This window comes from Palaemon carinicauda, chromosome 44 (genome assembly GCF_036898095.1).
Source record: "Palaemon carinicauda isolate YSFRI2023 chromosome 44, ASM3689809v2, whole genome shotgun sequence".
Classification (NCBI taxonomy): domain Eukaryota; kingdom Metazoa; phylum Arthropoda; class Malacostraca; order Decapoda; family Palaemonidae; genus Palaemon; species Palaemon carinicauda.
Genome location: NC_090768.1, coordinates 11,515,549 through 11,531,209, shown reverse-complemented (window position 1 = coordinate 11,531,209; position 15,661 = coordinate 11,515,549). Strand labels below are relative to the sequence as shown.

The window sequence follows — 15,661 nt, the reverse complement described above, 5'->3', positions numbered from 1 at the left end:
CAGCAGATACAACACAACAGACCCCAAGTACTTAAACTGATCCACCTCCTCAAGTAACTCTCCATTCAACATGACATTCAACCTTGCACCACCTTCCCTTCCCGTACATCTCATAACTTTACTTTTACCCACATTAACTCTCAACTTCCTTCTCTCACACACCCTTCCAAATTCTGTCACTAATCGGCCAAGCTTCTCTTCCGCATCTGCAACCAGTACAGTATCATCCGCAAACAACAACTGATTTACCTCCCATTCATGGTCATTCTCGTCTACCAGTTTCAATCCTCATCCAAGTACTCAAGCATTCACCTCTCTTACCACTCCATCAACATACAAGTTAAACAACCACGGTGACATCTCACATCCCTGTCTCAGTCCCACTCTCACCGGAAACCAATCGCTCACTTCATTTCCTATCCTAATACATGCTTTACTACCTTTGTAGAAAGAAACTTTTCACTGCTTGCAACAACCTTCCACCAACTCCATATAACCTCATCACATTCCACATTGCTTCCCTATCAACTCTATCATACGCTTTCTCCAGATCCATAAACGCAACATACACATCCTTATCTTTTACTAAGTATTTCTCGCATATCTGCATAACTGTAAAAATCTGATTCATAAAACCCCTACCTCTAGCTCTTTTAAAACCACCCTGTAAAATAGTAGAGTAACAATAAATTAAATAAAACTTATTTTGTATGTATGTATATATATATATATATATATATATATATATATATATATATATATATATATATATATATATATATATATATATACACACACACACCCCGTACCATTTAGCTAAACGGCACGGTCACTGTCATACAATCATGCTGGACCAGGGCTTGATTCCCGGCTGGTCAGCTGCTATCGTCTTTGAGTGATTTTGCCTCAAGAGGTCAGTAAGAGAATTAAGACATTAATGTATTAAAATATATGACTTATTTGAAATATGAAAAAACATGTCTAAATGTGCAAAAATTATCACACATATATATATATATATATATATATATATATATATATATATATACATATATATATATATCATAGCCTATCGACGCAAAAGGCCTCCGTTAAATTTCGTCAATCATCTCTATCTTGAGATTTTCTATCAATACTTCTCCATTCATCATCTCCTACTTCAATTTCATAGTCCTCAGCCATGCAGGCCTGGGCCTTCCAACTCTTTTAGTGCCTTGTGGAGCCCAATTGAAAGTTTGGTGAAATAATCTCTTGGGAAGTGCAAAGAGCATGCTCAAACCATCTCCATCTACCCTTCACCAATATCTTATCCACATATGGCACTCCAGTAATCCCTCATAGTTTAATTTCTAATCCTGTCCTGCCATTCAACTCCCAATATCCTTCTGAAGGCTTTCTTCTCAAATCTAAAAAATCTGTTGGATATTATTTTATTGTTATACCACGACACACATATACACATACATACTGTGTGTGTGTTGCCTGCTAAAACTAGCAATTAGCTGATAAAGAGAATTCTTTCTTTTTAAACCCAGCCAAGTATAATAACCTACAAAGACCAGTTGACAGGTTAGAAATCTTTATTACTAAAGAGTGCTATGTGCTGAAGGCTAACTATAATGGTGGATGCTTAGGCGCACAAAACGGACAATTTATTGACAGGAAAATATTTTCAGATTTTTTTTCTGGGTTTCAGTTAATTAAGTTTACTGTATTTTGTTAGCATTAGCTCAATGTATGGTACCATAGTTTGTGTATATTGTACTAAGGTAGTAACAATAATTCTAGGAGTACTAAAGGTAGTAAAATCAGGATGATTTATCAGCACTATATATAGTTCTAACTTTTGTGTGCAACCAGTTTTCAACTGGGTGTATGTCAGTCAAACAAAAAAGGCATGAGTCCTTGTTATTATCTTTTTTATTTTATCAAAATTTTTCAATAAAGGAAGAGACATATGAAATCATCATACTGTTTGTATAACAGCATTTTGTAAAAGGAATGGTCAAAAACTTTTGAAGGAAAATAAAAAATGAGTGTTGGGGTAATTATGATTTGAGGTTCAGAAAAAAAGCATGCCTGTACAGGTACTACACCAGCTGGCAAGACCTATAGAAAAAAATAAATTGGCAGCCCAATAGATGGGTGAAATGACAAGCAGGATTATTGCTTTTGCAATTGCTTTTCTATAATGCAGTAATCTCTTCCCCAGGCACCAAACCGGGAAGCTCTACAAACATCTGGCCACAACCCAGCCATCAATAACCACAGTGACAACAGCACATAGGTGATACATCATGTGAGCTTGAGAAATGAGGCAGACACCCTTCACAACACTGCATGAGAACAGGAGGGTGTGTTGTTATGTAGTAACTTTTTCATCTAGTTCCCATCTCAGTATTCATTTCATGTTTTAGAGATTATTAATTGTTCAATAATTACCATTACAAACCTTTCAAAATAACTGCATATGTGTACTTACGGATGTGTGGAATGCATCGAGTTAATTTCCTTTATTTCCTATGCGAAAAATTGTTTTAGTTTACCAGCTCGCTTTTACAATCTCATAAACCGAAGCACTACTGTATTTGAATATATTGATAATCATCCTTGACTGATAATTGATATCAAACAAAGGAATATTTAGGAAGGATTTGGGTGCTGATATTTTAATTCCAGGTATTGTTAAATTGATTTTTTTTTTTTTTGAAGGCTGTATGTAAGTGCCCATTTGCTCATTGCGGACAGAAATATCATAATTAGTTTGATTTTAGGTGTAAATCTTTTTTCCTTTTTTAGATACTGGTATAAACATTATTATAGTATCTTAATTAAAAAAAAAACTAGACAGATCACAGATCTGTTAAAATATCTAGTTTAAACCTTATTAATCAAACTGCCTGCTGGAAAGTTATCTAATAATGAACCTTATTTCAACGGCTTGGAATTTACAGATTAAAGGGAATGGTATCATATCCACCCGATTACAACTACCATTCAAAACCTTCTAGTATTAGAGCAGTAGAAAAAGTTAGATAAGCTACGATAGAATATTCAAGAAATTATAACATGTTTACTTGAAATAATTACGATTTTTGATAAATAGAGCACAGAAACCAATTTATCACCTGCTAATTCTATTACAGTGATACCAAACATGTTACTCCTGACAAACCAATATTTCACCGCAGACTAGTGTATGGTTAGAAGGGCACCCTTTGCATACTTAATCTACAATTGGTCAGTCAGTTTTGTAAAGAAAAAATAAAACAGGAACATTACCAGCAAATATTTGTACATTTTTAAAATACAAATATCTAAATGAATGAAAAATAGAGTTCAAGAAAATGAGGCTTCCAATAAATCAGTTCATTTCCTGGAATGATTGGCACAATAGCTCACCATGTTTAGTTAAAACAAAAAATCCTCCAAAATAAATTTTGTCTGATACAGTATTATAATCCTGTGAGACATCAAAGAAGTGGAGCTGGGAGGAGAGCGACTGCTCCCCACACTCTAGTTTTGGGGTGTTTGAATGTTTGTGGATGTAGTGCGATAGAGAGTAAAAGATGTGAGATTGGAAGTATGTTTAGGAATAGAAGGATGGATATATTGGCTTTGTGTGAGACAAAGATAAAAGGGAAAGGTGAAGTGATATGTTTGGTGAAATGTATGGTAGAGTGTCTGGGATTGAAAGGGAAAGAGCGAGAGAAGGTGTGGCTTTATTGCTGAGTGAATGGATGACAGGTAAAGTACTGGAATAGAAGGAGATATCATCTAGGTTAATGTGGGTAAGGCTTAGGTCGGGTAGGGAATGTTGGGCTTTTGTCAGTGCGTATGGACCAGGTTGTGAGAAAAGTGAAGACAAGCGGAATGAGTTCTGGAATGAATTAACTAGGCGGGTAGAAGGAATTATGTAGTTGTCATGGGTGACATAAATGCTGGAGTGGGCGCTGGAGAGGTAGAAGGTGTCATTGGGAAGTATGACGTACCAGGTGAAAATGAAAGTGGTGAGAGACTGGTAGATATGTGTTGAGCAAGAGATGGTGATAAGTTCTAGCTTTTTCAAAAAGAAAGAGAAAAACAAGTATACATGGGTAAGAGTGGCAAATGGAAGAGTGGTAGAAAGGGCGTTAATGGATTATGTGTTGATAACTAAAAGAATGTTTGGAAGATTGTAAGACGTGCACGTGTTTAGGGGTATGGCTAATGGTATGTCTGATCCTTTTTTGGTGGAAGGAAAACTAGTTGTAGCAAAAGAGTGGGGGAATAGAGTAGGTAGATGTAAAAGGGAGCTAGTGAGGGTTGAAGAGCTAATAAAACCAGGGGTAAAAAGTAAATATCAAGTTGAAAATGGCATATGACGCAGTGAAAGTAAGAGAAACTGGTAATTTAGAGAAGTGGAAGTTAGTAAAAGAAAATTTTGTTGGGATTGCAAGTGATGTGTGTGGCAAGAAGTTTGTTGGAGGCAGCATGAAGAAGGGCAGTGAATGGTGGAATGAAGGAGTGAAGATAAAAGTGGAAGAGAAAAGAGGGCTTTTGAAGAATGGCTGCAGAGTAATAGTGTAGAGAAGTATGAAAGATATAGAGAGAAAAATGTGGAAGTAAAGCGCAAGGTAAGTGAGGCAGAGAGGGCAGCTGACCTGAGGTGGGGTCAGGGACTGGGTCAGTCATATGAAGAGAATAAGTAGTAGTTTTGGAAAGAAGTGAAGAGAGTAAAGAAGGCTGGTTCAAGAATTGAAGAGACAGTGAAAGATGGAAATGGAAGGTTGTTAAAAAGAGAGGCGGCAAGGAAAAGGTGGGCGGAGTGTTTACTGAATGTTGAGGATAATAGGGAGGCAGATATAATTGCTGTTGCAGGTGTTGAGGTGCCGGTGATGAGAGCTGAGAATGAGAGAGAGAGATTACAAGAGAGGAAGTGAGGAGAGCACTACATGAAACGAGAGTAGGAAAAGCATCTGGTATGGATGGTGTGAGAGCTGTGATGTTGAAGGAAGGGGGTGTGACTACTTGAATGGTTGGTGAGATTGTTTAATATGTGTTTTGTGTTGTCAATGGTACCAGTAGTTTGGGTTTGTGCGTGTATTGTACCACTATATAAGGGTAAGGGAGATGTGCATGAGTGTTATAATTAAAGGGGTATTAGTTTGTTGAGTGTAGTTGGAAAAGTGTATGGTAGAAGTTGAGTGTAGTTGGAAAAGTGTATGGTAGAGTACTGATTAATAAGATTAAGGATAAAACAGAGAATACAATCTTAGAAGTACAGGGTGGTTTTAGAAGAGGTAGGTGTTGTATGAATCAGATTTTTACAGTTAGGCAGATATGCGAGAAATATTTAGCAAAAGGTAAGGATGTGTATGTTGCGTTTATGGATCTGGAGAAAGCGTATGATAGAGTTGATAGGGAAGCAATGTGGAATGTGATGAGGTTATATGGAGTTGGTGGAAGGTTGTTGAAAGCAGTGAAAAGTTTCTACAAAGGTAGTAAAGCATGTGTTAGGATAGGAAATAAAGTGAGCGATTGGTTTCCGGTGAGTGGGACTGAGACAGGGATGTGTGATGTCACCGTGGTTGTTTAACTTGTATGTTGATGGAGTGGTGAGAGAGGTAAATGCTTGAGTACTTGGATGAGGATTGAAACTGGTAGACGAGAATGACTATGAATGGGAGGTAAATCAGTTATTGTTTGCGGATGATACTGTACTGGTTGCAGATGCGGAAGAGAAGCTTGGCCGATTAGTGACAAAATTTGGAAGGGTGTTTGAGAGAAAGTAGTTGAGAGTTAATGTGGGTAAGAGTAAGGTTATGAGATGTACGAGAAGGGAAGGTGGTGCAAGGTTGAATGTCATGTTGAATGGAGAGTTACTTGAGGAGGTGGATCAGTTTAAGTACTTGGTATCTGTTGTTGCAGCAAATGGTGGAGTGGAAGCAGATGTACGTCAGCGAGTGAATGAAGGATGCAAAGTGTTGGGGGCAGTTAAGGGAGTAGTAAAAATAATAGAGGGTTTGGGCATGAATGTACAGAGAGTTCTGTATGAAAAAGTGATTGTACCAACTGTGATGTATGAATCGGAGTTGTGGGGAATGAAAGTGATGGAGAGTCAGAAATTGAATGTGTTTGAGATGAAGTGTCTAAGGAGTATGGCTGGTTTATCTCGAGTAGATAGGGTTAGGAACGAAGTAGTGAGGGTGAGAACGGGTGTAAGAAATGAGTTAGCAGCTAGAGTGGATATGAATGCGTTGAGGTGGTTTGGCCATGTTGAGAGAATGGAAAATGGCTGTCTTCTAAAGAAGGTGATGAATGCAAGAGTTGATGGGAGAAGTACAAGAGGAAGGCCAAGGTTTGGATGGATGGATGGAGTGAAGGAAGCTCTGGGTGATAGGAGGATAGATGTGAGAGAGGCAAGAGAGCGTGCTAGAAATAGGAATGAATGGCGAGCGATTGTGACGCAGTTCCGGTAGGCCCTGCTGCTTCCTCCGGTGCCTTGGATAACCACGGAGGTAGCAGCAGTAGGGGATTCAGCATTATGAAGCTTCATCTGTGGTGGATAATGTGGAAGGGTAGGCTGTGCCACCCTAGCAGTACCAGCCGAACTCGGTTGAGTCCCTTGTCAGGCTGGGAGGAACGTAGAGAGGAGACGTCCCCTTTTTTGTTTCATTTGTTTAATGTCGGCTACCCCCAAAAATTGGGGGAAGTGCCTTGGTAAATGTATGATGTACTAGCTAAGCTACAACCCTAGTTGGAAAAGCAGGATGCTATTGGCCCAGGGACCCCAACAGGGAAAGTAGCCCAGTGAGGAAAGAAAACAAGGAAAAATACAATATTTTGAGAACAGTAACATCATTAAAATTAGATGGAATGAATAGTGTGCCCGAGTGTACCCTTAAGCAGGAGAACTCTAACCCAAGAGAGTGGAAGACCATGGTACAGAGGCTATGGCACTACCCAAGACTAGAGAACAATGGTTTGATTTTGGAGTGTCCTCATAGAAGAGCCGATTACCATAGTTAAGGTAGTTTGTAAAGAATAAGACAGACTATTCAGTGTATGTGTATGCAAAGGGAAAGTGAACAGTAACCAGAGAGAAGGACCCAATGTAGGACTGTCTGGCCAGTCAAAGAACCCCATAACTCTCTAGCAGTAGTATCTCAATGGGTGGCTGGTGCCCTGGCCGACATGTAATGAAGTTTCCACGGATTATCTCCACTAGATCGGAAAATAAAATTCTTGTCAATGAATATGAGTCAGATGTATTTTTAATTTGTAGAAATGTGTCAGGAAAAGAATTTGAGGTTCCTATCAAGTTTATAGGACAGTATTGAGTAGTTTTTCAAAGAAAAATAGTAATAAGTGATAAAAATTAAATTGACCTCTGAAGAAAAAGATTAGGCAAGGCATGATTTTCAAGAAAAAAGTAAATTGAATGCTTTATCATTGTTTGAAGCTGAAATTCATGAAATGGGACTTTCCTATCATTTAATATAGAGCAATTTCTATTGTAAACAGGAAGTACGATGTCACGTGATGCTAAAATGAAGTCCAATGTCACCTAGCACAATAAACTTTTGTTGAAAAAAACCGATATTGACTGTAATTTTTTCAGGTTAAGCGTAGACAGTTCCGTAAGATTTTGGAGTAAACCGAGAGTAGGATTTTGGAATAAAACATGGATGAAAAAGGTTTAAATGGATAGTAGTGCAGATATTTCAAGTGGTAAAACTGTAATTCCAGAGATATATGAGAACTGAAGCGTATCTATTGTTCATGCAGTTGAAGAACTATATTTATAGAATATCTGAGAGGGGGATAACCTATAATCTAAGCGTCTTCAGTGTTGGCTGATGTAGTTTATTTATTCAATGAAAGTTGTAAAAAACTTCAAAAGTATTATTTCTGATTTAGAGACACTAACAGATTCCTTGTAAATTGGTGACAGCAGTTCCCAAGGAAGTTCTAATGATTGTCTGGGACCAGTAGATTATTTTACTTTTGGTATTCCTGATGTTTCCTTGAGTCCAGTGTTTGTACCTAAAAGTGAGAATCTGAGTGAATCAAATGAATCCAATTCCTTTATCTATATTAAAAATTTGAAAGAATTATTTGAAAATATTGGGAATGAATCCTGGAATGACTTAGGAATTCAATTATATAATAAGCCTGTCTAGCGTACTATTTTTATGAACGATAATTTTCTCCCATTAAGATAAATTACTAGATATACTTGGCATATTAATAAATAAAGCCATTTCTGAAAGAAAATTGTCAAGATAATTTATAAAGATTTGAGAAAGTAAGTCAGAATAGAAAAGATGCTGTTAGGAGATGACCATCATGAATTAGATCAGGGGGTTAAGCAAGGAAACTGCCTCATGTACTAAGTATGCTACTGGAAAGTAAAAGAAAATAAATAAAGGACTAGTTAACTTGTTAATGAAATTATCAAGATTTACATTGCTAAAGAATGTCGTTGAATGCAAAAGATTTTTAATTTTGATGAAGAAAACCCCAGTGAGACATTGTAGGGATGATAAAGCAGTGAATTATATTTCACATTCCTGAAGTAAAGAGTTCTCAATTTTTTTAATTTACAAGGATTTATTTTTATTTTGGTTTTTCTTTAGTTTTTTATGTTCGGTTGACAAAGAATGCCAACCTTTGTGGTAGCCATAATCTAGTATTAAATAACTAGTCTTTTCTGTTATGAAAAATTGACTGGAATAGTTTATCACTTCTATTTTAAACTTGTTTTAAGAAGATGGGAGTTTACTAAAACGATGAAGCAGCATCCCTTCTTTAGTGAGAATACACTGAACTGGTACAAAACCAGTTTGAAAATTATTTTAAAGGTGAAATCTAGATCAATTGTATTATAGTAGCCCTCAGCCTGATATTAAGTGTGAAGTTTATTGTTTAGATGATGAAAATCAAGAGGCACATACAACACATGCTTTACAGAAAAAGGAATTATTGTGAAACGATGTCTGGCCATATTTCAGCTGCTAATGTTTGTATTCTCAATATGACCTGTATGAAAGCTCAAGGAATTAGAATGTAATATGGTAAATTTATCAGTAATGTAAGTGTTGGTGAATAAAAATATAGTGTAATACTGAAGTACGTTCCAGATCATTAATAATTGTTAGTGGTGAAGTTTGTAATGTTGGAGAAATGTGAAATATATTGTTAATCTAACAATATATCAATATTAACATTTGAACTATGATGTCTATTGATTCAGCCATACCAATATAATAATTAATAAAAAAAGATATCCTTTAGACAAAGTCACTTTAAAATCTTCAGTTTCCTACTTTTTCCAAAATGGTGTCCATTATTCTAGGCAAGGACTAAATTTAAAAAAAAAAAAGGTAAAAAAAAAAGGAAAAAAAAAAAACAATAATGACAATGATTCAACTATACCTTTAAGAAACCTGTTATTATGAAATTACATAACAGTATCAAGAGCAGTTGTTATGAAGCCTGAAATGGACCAGAAAAGGTTTTTTATCCTGAAGTTATTCAAAATTTACCTTTTGAAATTCAAAACTTTCATGTGGTGAAACATAATGTCCTGGCTTACCGATTGTAAATTTAAATATTTTCTTTTAATGCTCAATGTTCATCGATTTACAGTATTACGAAATAATGCTGGTTATAGTACAACTTTTATTCTGAATAATTACTTTTAATAGTTTGTTCATAAATTAACAAAATTCATGAATCAGGTTCTTTTTATACAAAGATAAAATTTGGAAATTTTTCAAATAACATATGGTACATTTCGAAAGTTGATGCAAAAAGCCAAAAATCCGGTCAACTTTCATGGTTTTAACTCTGTTCTGTGGTAAAGAACCATCAATTTACAACCATGTGAGATTATACATAAGCAAAAGGCACATAATACTGCATAGTATAAATAGGAATCTTTATGAAAATAAACAATTAAGATTAATTTCCTTAGGCCAACCTTTTAATGTATGTAAACAATAAGATACATTCTTGATCCCGAATTGTTTAGAAAAAACCTAACAGGCCAATACAGTAGTTAACAAACAAAATATCACTAATACCTGCAATCCACATAACCCACTACTGATACTACAATACTTTGTATATCAACGTTCCTATAATAGAGTTCGGTTTGTTCCCAACTTAGTATTGGCTATACTGTATGACACAGACGACAAAGGTGAAACCGATTCATAAAATTTGGACTGAAACCTATATGATGAAAGCATAAACAATGACCTTAATAAAGTGAATAAAGAGCACTTTGCTTTAAAGTATGATGCTTTTGATTTTATTAGTTCATTTTACCAAACATAAGAAATATATTCATATGCTTGAACTTGTTCAAATCACTCAAACAATCTAGTGACCTAATATGGTAATTTTTGAATGAAACTTCACCAGTAATAACAAAAACCACTACCTAGATGACGTAACTTGTAGGTAGATATGCCTAAAAAAAAAAAAAAAGTTTAGTCTATTCCCAACTTTAGTATTTGCTTTATAACACGAACAATGAAGCCAAAGGAGACTCTCCTGACTTTGACTTTAAACAATATGGGCTTCGTGGAACGTATGATAAGCTCTCTGCTTCAAATAATAATGCTTATCAAGATTTTCCATATTTCAATTTATAAAGCTAGCAAAAAATAGGTAAAATATTGTCTATTATTTATATACAAATACTGGACATCGAAAACACAATGTACCCAGTAGCTACTGTAAGCGGTGCAAATAAATGCACCAAAAAAAAATGCAGCAGATTGTGTGGTGTAATCACCCAGCCAACTTCCTAGACTTCAAGGAAGACCTAAAGGAAAGGAGCTGCGCTTTGACTTCTTCCTTCTCCTGCTATTCATCTACCACTGGGTGCACACCCACTCCCTACATTCCTCAAAGGAAGAACCTTGGATTGGGAGCAATTATGCAACCAATGACTTACTCATGGAAGCCCTGCAGCTACGATTGTTAACTCCAGGGTATTTCCACATGCCTACTTTTGCTTCATTACTCATACACTTCACAGAAACTCTGAAAACAACACGCGAAGAAAATTAATTCTTCTAAATTTTAGCTAAAGCGCCAGGCGTGATAGTATGTCAGTAAGCATCGGCAGCTAAAGTCAAAGTGGCAACATGGTGAGCCAGCAGAGGGATGAGGCTTACCCGTCGCCTACTGGTAACTACCGACACCTCATTATAATCTCGACAGCTGAGTTTCCCATCTTCGTTGAAATCATACTCCTATCAAAGGCCAGACTGTAGGTTTGTATTTGTGTAGGAACAAACAAACACGCATCACGCAGAAACCTGCGATATAATGAGGAGCCCGAAACATAGATTTACATATAATATTACACTTTGTGAAGTTCTGGTCATAAAAACCTTTCCTGAAAGATTCCTGATTCTTCCCACAGAATAAGTCAGAGATGGCAATTATTTCTATGATAAAAGTTTGTAAAACAGTGATTTTCCTTTCTTCCTTTGAACTAGCGAGTCATTTTATAGTTCACATTACGGGCCACAGTGTAGTGTTGCCAATGAGGCCAGACAGGACTCATACATAAACAGACTATGCTGCTTTCAATGATATGAGAATATCAAGAATGAGATAAAGCTAGCATGCTCCCATGATAATGGAGACCTGAAATCATGGGAATCCAAAATAGGATTCTACCAAAGAAGCCATGAAAATATAAATCATGAATTCAGTTTTACTACATTCCCATCTACACAGATTGGTTCACATCCATTGTGCCAAGGTATAATATCAATTAAATACTAATAAAAATGGGTGGACTTGAAATTAAGATAAATACTATATAAATAAAAGACAACCTAATGACATGGTGATAAAAGAAAAAGACAGTGACATACCTTGGAAGCACTTTTAACTCCAATTCTTCTAGGTGCCCGACTATTTCTGGGGGAAGAAACCATTAATGGTGTTGACCTTAATGAAGTAATTGGGGATGAAGAGTTTGAATGATGCTTAAGATGTGTCCCAACTATTTGGGAAGACAAAGGGGGTGGAGTATTTGGACGAACAGGTTCACCAGGCTCAGCTTCATCATCAATAACAGAGCTGTCATCGACATCTGAAAAGTAATGTTATTTGGTATTCACTAACAAAACATATCAATACAGTACTCTTTAGACAATAAACCCCTACTGATTCAAACATGATACAATAGATTTGGAAATGAATGAAAAATCTATGGGATATCAAAAAAAATTTCAACTTATTTTTTTTGGGGGCTTCAGTAAACAAACGAATTAAAAATTAAATCAACTATTGACAAACAATGAAATGTGAAGTGTTCTACAGCTTTTATCATTTTTACTGACATTACTCTTCTTAATACATCTATAAAAAATATAATTAATTCTTAATAGATTAAAACAGAAAAAATGAGAAAAAAGCCCAAATTGAAAGTGAAAAAACCAAAACTTGTAAACAGTTACAAAAGATATGACTAGTAAATAAATCTGAAGTACAAGCAACTGAATATAAGCCATAGAAGAGAAACTTTTTCATGTCAGATAAAATTATATAATCTAGTACAGTAAAGTAATTAAATAATAAATTATTTCATTCTTACCAGAATCATCTTTGTCTGTATCGTCATCAGAATCATAGTAAGCCGACTTATGATGATTAAGTGACAGTTTTCTACGCACCATACCAATTTCCCTCCTGAGATTAAAAGAAAATATATACATCAATAACAATGAAAAGAATAAATTCTACTTTATTTTCAACACTGGCAATGGACAACAACTTGGATTCAAGCATAAATAAGTAACCCCTCGACTATCATGGGTATTGCGTTTCAGGCTCCCTTGCAATAGCTGAAAAACCACTAAGTTGATACAGAAATTTACAGTATTTTTTTTTTCAATAATCTAGAAAGTAGTTGCATTTTTTATAAAAACTTAAGCTTTTATAAACCTTCCTAACACACTTACAAACCCTTTATACACTCTTAATCAATACCCTGAATGTGTGGTGGGTCGACCTCGACCCCCAATGTAAGTCAAAAGACATGTTTTTGCCTCATAAATCATCAGCTGTCAAGAATGTGAAGGTTATCAGCCTGCAGGAGGCTAGTAGTCTACACACCACTGATGTGTAAAGATGTAATTCAGTCCAGCCCTTCCGATTCCCACTTTTCTGAGCCTCCAACACCACGAAACCTCAAGTGAGCGAGCAAAAATAAGTTTTTATATAATAATTTCCCATCCAACAGTGTTGATACTTGTATAACTCTTTATTGTTGGAAACTATTGGTGGATGGCGAGTCTATCACACACATGACATTGGTTTTGGCTCAGAGGCCCTATACTATATTGCCATGTAGTCCAATTTCCTTGGAATGCCTATTGTATTTTTTTGCCTTTTTTTTTTTCAGATCAAGCGACAATACTGGAGTTTCTATCAAATCAACTAGCTCCTAATAAAGTTAGAGTAATCTATATTACCAAAAGCCTGTAGAGTGAGTTTCTTCCAAACAATTCCCATGATCTAATGGATTTCCCTCTCAGGAATTATAATACCAGACATCATAAATTATAATCCCTCCATCTCTCTCTTTAATTGCTTACATAACTTATCAAACTTGTTTTTCTTTTCTTTTTACCGATTTACATTTCCAATTCCTTCCACTTTTCTATTTCAGCCTTTAAAAATTTTCTTTTTTCAGCTTTTCTCTGGCTAAAGCTAAAAAAAAAAAAGAGAGAGAGAGAGAGAGAGAGAGAGAGAGAGAGAGAGAGAGAGAGAGAGAGAGAGAGAGAGAGAGAGAGAGAGAGAGAGAGAGAGAGAGAGAGCTCATATATATATATATATATATATATATATATATATATATATATATATATATATATATATATATGTAAATATCACCCACGAAATGCATTTAATACCGAATTCTATCTTGGGAAATACATATCCACTTGGAATTCATTTTATGGTAACAGCTTCTGGCCGGGTGGTGATTCGAACCACCACCTGTACGGCTAGAAACTATGCTTGGCAGGGACCCTATCGACTCAGCTGAGTCGATAGGGTCCCTGCCAAGCATAGTTTCTAGCCGTACAGGTGGTGGTTCGAATCACCACCCGGCCAGAAGCTGTTACCATAAAATGAATTCCAAGTGGATATGTATTTCCCAAGATAGAATTCGGTATTAAATGCATTTCGTGGGTGATATTTACATTAATTAAAATCACGTGTGCTTGTAATATATGTTCATATATATATATATATATATAATTTTATGCAATTAGATTAAGTAAATAACACGTTGAAATTGACATACCCTTCCTTCATTTCAGGTGGCACATTTGCCCGTACGAGTCAGTGTGGTCAGGAGCCATTTTGTTGAAATAGCCGAAAGACAACGAGGCACATCTCTATGTATTCTTGTTCTCCATAGAATTAGTGATGTTGCAATTTAAGCTTACACATTATATATATATATATATATATATATATATATATATATATATATATATATATATATACATATATATATATATATATATATATATATACATATATATATATATATATATATATATATATATATATACACACATATATATATATATATATATATATATATATATATATATATATATATATATATATATATATACACATACATAAATATATATATATATATATATATGTATATATATATATATATATATATATATATATATATATATATATATGTATATATATATATATATATATATATATATATATATATATATATATATATATATACACACATACACATACATATATAAATATATATATATACATATACTGCCGGTCACGACCCAGGCGGACCTCGACCTAGCGCAAAAGCTACCCTCGGGGCACGTTCTCTAACGCCCGAGGTAGCCCTCCATAGAAAACGGGTTTTAGGGTATCCTACACAAAACTCTGGTCGGTAGAGAGGAGATTACAGGTAACTCCTAAGAAAGTAGTTCGAGGTAAGTATTCGTCTTGGAACAAATATATATATACATATACACATACATATATATATACATATACATATATATATTATATATATATATATATTATATATATATATATATATTATATATATATATAAAATGGGGTAAGGGATTGGGTCATTCATATGAAGAGAATAAATAGTTTTGGAAAGATTTGAAGAGAGAAAGGAAGGCTGATTCAAGAATTGAATTGACAGTGAAAGATGGAAATGGAAGGTTATTAAAAGGAGAGGAGACAAGGAAAAGGTGGGTGGAGTATTTTGAAATTTTACTGAATGTTAAGGATAATAGGGAGGCAGATATAATTGCTGTTGCAGGTGTTGAGGTGCCAGTGATGGGAGATGAGAATGAGAGAGAGATTACAAGAGACGAAGTGAGGAGAGTACTAGATAAAACGAGAGTAGGAAAAGCATCTGGTATGGATGGTGTGAGAGCTGAGATGTTGAAGGAAGGGGGTGTGAGTTGTTGGTGAGTTTGTTTAATATGTGTTTTGTGTTGTCAATGGTACCAGTAGATTGGTTTTGTGCGTGTATTGTACCACTATATAAGGGTATGGGAGATGTGCACTAGTGTTGTAATTCAAGGGATATTATTTTGTTCAAGTGTAGTTGGAAAAGTGTATG

General features: G+C 35.1%; 2 protein-coding genes across 7 annotated transcripts in view; both read right to left on the bottom strand.

Annotated features, from left to right (window-relative positions):
• The window catches only part of Taf5 (TATA-box binding protein associated factor 5), a 570,605-nt gene that overhangs the window by 72,694 nt on the left and 482,250 nt on the right, over positions 1–15,661 (bottom strand). The window lies entirely within an intron of this gene.
• LOC137634494 (peregrin-like) overlaps positions 7,533–15,661 on the bottom strand; it is a 160,914-nt gene continuing 152,785 nt past the window's right edge. Inside the window, exons 19-21 of one of the 6 annotated variants that reach the window (XM_068366918.1) lie at positions 12,611–12,705; positions 11,886–12,106; positions 7,533–8,028 (exon numbers count right to left, since the gene is read on the bottom strand). In XM_068366918.1, the coding sequence (XP_068223019.1) occupies positions 7,984–8,028; positions 11,886–12,106; positions 12,611–12,705 (361 nt within the window). In that variant the 3' untranslated portion in view covers positions 7,533–7,983. The remainder of the gene's footprint in view (positions 8,029–11,885; positions 12,107–12,610; positions 12,706–15,661) is intronic. The other 5 variants (XM_068366916.1, XM_068366915.1, XM_068366920.1 and 2 more) reach the window with 5 other exon arrangements.